The sequence below is a fragment of the Carya illinoinensis genome, chromosome 2 (genome assembly GCF_018687715.1).
Source record: "Carya illinoinensis cultivar Pawnee chromosome 2, C.illinoinensisPawnee_v1, whole genome shotgun sequence".
Classification (NCBI taxonomy): Eukaryota; Viridiplantae; Streptophyta; class Magnoliopsida; order Fagales; family Juglandaceae; genus Carya; species Carya illinoinensis.
Window position 1 is genome coordinate 23,728,322 of NC_056753.1, and position 4,054 is coordinate 23,732,375.

The window sequence follows — 4,054 nt, forward strand, 5'->3', positions numbered from 1 at the left end:
CGAGCCTGGGTCAGGATACCAGAAGGCTATGTATGAACAGGATTCGGACGTGCTTGACTTGACAGAAGCAGAAAAGTTGGTACATGACCCTCTAATAGGCAAGACACAGAAGGAAACTAGAGTGCAAGCTACCAATGAGGAACTTACAGCTGGCACTTCTGACTTTCCCAATGAAGAGAGAGTTACAAGTTCAACCCCAAAAGTGCCACTAGGGTCGTACATACAGGAGACAGCCAGTCTGGTAGCTGACTCTACAGACCAAAACCATACACAAGCAAAAGGTATGGATCTGGACCCTGACACAAGTCTATTTCAACATGAGGTAGTTAATATTAAAACATTACAGCATCAATCAACACGGGAAAAACTTTCAACCTCTGAGGGACCTCAAACAGATCCAGGCAGTGGAAAGGAACTAGGTGGTATCACTCAGCATGTTGGTTCATGTAAGAACTCTATCAGGGAGGGTGAAATCACGATGGGTAGAAAATGGAAAAGGCTTGCAAGAGAGAGGGCTATCAGCACTAACCTGAACACTAGGAAAGTTTTAACAGAAATCTCTAATAACCCTTTGAAGATCTGTACTAGAGGTAGTCTCAAAAGACATTTTGATGAGAAGGAATATGAGAGGAAGAATCAAAAGAGAAGGGTGGACCAAACTGAAAACCTTCAACCAATGGCAGTGGCTGGCCCCCAGCCCTGCCATAATCAATGAGTCTCCTAACATGGAACTGCCGAGGGCTTGGGAACCCTCGGTCAGTTAGAATCCTTAGGAATCTTACTAAGGAAAAGAACCCATTCTTAGTTTTCTTGATGGAAACTAAGAGCAGGAAACAAAAACTTGAGGAAGTGAGGCTGCAGTTGCAAATGTATGGGTGTTTTGCAGTCGATAGTGTCAACTTGAGTGGAGGAATTGCTCTTCTGTGGAGGGAGGAGTGGCAAGTCAAAGTCATTAGTTACACAAAATGGCACATAAGTGCACTAGTACATGAGGTTGAAACAGGCCAAGCATGGCAATTCACAGGCTTTTATGGACACCCGGTAACTGCAAAGAGAAAGAGTAGCTGGACCCTTCTTGAAATGCTAAAACCCTCCAATCCTACTGCCTGGCTCTGTGCTGGAGATTTCAATGAAATATTGGACCAAAAAGAAAAGGTGGGTGGAGCTAGAAGACCTTATAGCCAGATAGAAGACTTTAGAAGAGCAGTAGAAGCATGTGATCTCAGTGATATACACTCTCAGGGGCCTCAATTTACCTGGTCAAATAATAGAAGTGGGGGAGATTTCACAAAGGAGCGCTTAGATAGAGTAATGGCAAATAAAGAATGGAACTTGATGTTTAGTGATGCAACCTGCAGTGTACTAGCAGCAGTAAAATCAGATCACTCCCCTTTGCATGTCACAAAACAGAAACCAAACAGTGGCAGGAAAAGAAAGGGCTTTTGTTTTAGGTATGAAGCAGCCTGGGATCTAAGTGAAGAATGTCAAAAAGTTGCTTCTGAGGGGTGGAAGAGCCTTAATCTTGGAGGGCATGGGGCAGGTACAGTGAGACATAAGCTGGACGCATGCCAAAGGGGTCTGCAGAAGTGGCAGAAAGAAACTAAATTTTCCAACCAGAAGGCCACTAAACTAGCTTTGGACCAGATTCGACAGTACCAACAAGTTGGTACTGGGACACATATCCCTTCCATGATTCAATTACAGAAAACAGTGGAGGATTCAATGGCAGTGGAGGAGCTAAGGTGGCGTCAGAGAGCCAAGCAACACTGGCTGTAGTCTGGTGACAGAAACACACGGTTCTTTCACTTACATGCATCTCAGAGGAGAAAAACAAATACTATAAGAAGTGTGGAGGATCCTCAAGGTAGGATTGTAGCTGAGAAGGAGGAAGTTGGGGAGGTATTCACAGGTTATTTTTCTTCCCTTTTTAGAACTTCTGTCCCAACTGGTTTTGAAGAGTGTTTGGGGTCTATGAGCTCAAAACTAAATGGTGAGATGGCACAGTGGCTTAAAAATCCTTTCACTAAGGAAGAGGTGAGAGAGGCAGCTTTTCAAATGAACCCTCTCGGCTCTCCAAGCCCTGATGGGTTCCCTGCCCATTTCTTTCAGAAGCATTGGGAGGTAGTTGGAAGTGAGGTCTGTCTTTTTGCCCTGGGGGTACTCAACCATAATGGCTCTCTCCAGGAAGTCAATGACACTTATATATCACTCATTCCAAAGGTTGCAAGGCCAAAGAAAGTTGGTGAATACAGACCAATTAGTCTTTGCAATGTTATCTACAAGATTGTATCCAAAACAATTGCAAATAGGCTGAAAGTGATATTGCCTAGACTCATTTCCTTGAACCAAAGTGCATTTGTGCCGAGTAGACTCATTTCAAACAATGTTCTAGTTGCCTATGAAGCCTTACACTCTATGAGGTTAAGGATGTCGGGGAAAAAAGGGTGTATGGCCTTAAAACTAGACATGAGTAAGGCTTATGATAGGGTAGAGAGGTGTTTTGTCAAAGCAGTTATGGTAAAGATGGAATTCCCCTCCCACTGGATTAACCTCATTCAATCCTGCCTTAACTCAGTCTCATACTTTATCTTGGTTAATGGGGAAGCTCAAAGGAAGTTCAGACCCTCTAGAGGCCTTAGACAGGGTGATCCCGTGTCCCCTTATATCTTTATCATGTGTGCTGAAGATCTCACTGGCTTGTTGAACAATGCAGAACAGTCTGGTCTAATTACACCTGCACCAATAGGGAGAGGTTCCATATCAGTCAACCACCTATTTTTTGCGGATGATAGCCTTCTCTTCTGTCAATCCAACCCCCAAGAGCTGGCTACTGTGCTTGACATTCTCACAGTTTATGGTAGAGCCTCAGGCCAAGTGCTCAACAAAGAAAAGTCTTCCATTTTCTTTAGCAAGAACACTGGTCGGGGTGTGAGGGACCAAGTTCTGAAGCAGGCAGGGGTAAATTCTTGTAGCAATTTTGAAAGGTACCTGGGATTACCAGCACTTGTGGGTAGAAGGAAAATTGCAGAGTTCCATAATCTTGTGGACAGGACTTGGTCTCGAGTTACTAACTGGAAAGCTAAGTTTCTATCTGCAGCAGGTAAGGAAGTTCTTCTCAAAGCCGTATTGCAAGCCATCCCTACCTACTCCATGAGTATTTTTCTGATTCCAAGCTCAATAACAAGAAAGTTGAATCAATTACTAAGGAAGTTCTGGTGGGGCTATAATGAGGAATCCTCAAAGATTCAGTGGGTCAATTGGAAACAGATTAGTCATAGCAAAGAGAGTGGGGGGCTAGGCTTTAGAGACTTTAGAAGCTTCAACTTGGCTTTACTCTCAAAGCAAGGGTGGAGAATCCTTCAGAATCCTACTTCTCTAGCAGCCAAGGTACTCAAGCAAAAGTATTTTAGCAAGACTAATCTATTGGAAGCACAATTGGGGTCAAGACCATCCTTTGCATGGAGGGGTATCCAGGCAGGTTTGAGGATTCTGAAAAAAGGCCTCCTGTGGAGGGTAGGGAGTGGAAGCAAGGTGCACATATGGAAGGATAGCTGGGTCCCTTCTCTCCCTGCATTCCAGATTACATCTCCTCGACCAGCTGACTGCAGGTGTGATCAGGTTAGTGACCTCATTGAGGTACATTTGAAGACCTGGAAGGACTCACTCTTACAACAGCTATTTTCACCAAGGGAGGTTGAAGCAATAAAAGCCATTCCAGTAAGCGTGGGAGGTAGAGAGGATAGGATGGTTTGGCCGTATACAACCAATGGACAGTACTCAGTGAGGAGTGGCTACCATTTCCATCAACAAATGGAGGATGAATTGGAAGGGGAGTCATCAAATAGGGCTCGGGACAAGCATATTTGGAAGGGTATATGGAAGCTAAGGGTCCACCCGAGGGTCAAGATGTTTGTGTGGAGAGCATGCAGTGAGGCATTACCAACCATGGCAAATCTGAAAAGAAGGAAGATTGTGGGTGATGATTTGTGTTTTATCTGCAAGCAAGCACCTGAAACTTCGAGCCATGCATTATGGAGCTGACCTGCTACACAGG

General features: G+C 44.4%; 1 protein-coding gene across 1 annotated transcript; it reads left to right on the top strand.

Annotated features, from left to right (window-relative positions):
• The first annotated feature begins 711 nt into the window (after positions 1-711).
• Positions 712-1,776, top strand: LOC122301806. The gene has a single exon (XM_043113183.1). The coding sequence runs from the start codon at positions 712-714 to the stop codon at positions 1,774-1,776; it is 1,065 nt and encodes a 354-aa protein (XP_042969117.1).
• The last annotated feature ends 2,278 nt before the right edge of the window (positions 1,777-4,054 follow it).

Excerpts from the sequence above, each read along its gene's own strand:
- LOC122301806 (XM_043113183.1), top strand. The coding sequence starts at position 712 with ATGAGTCTCCTAACATGGAACTGCCGAGGGCTTGGGAACCCTCGGTCA.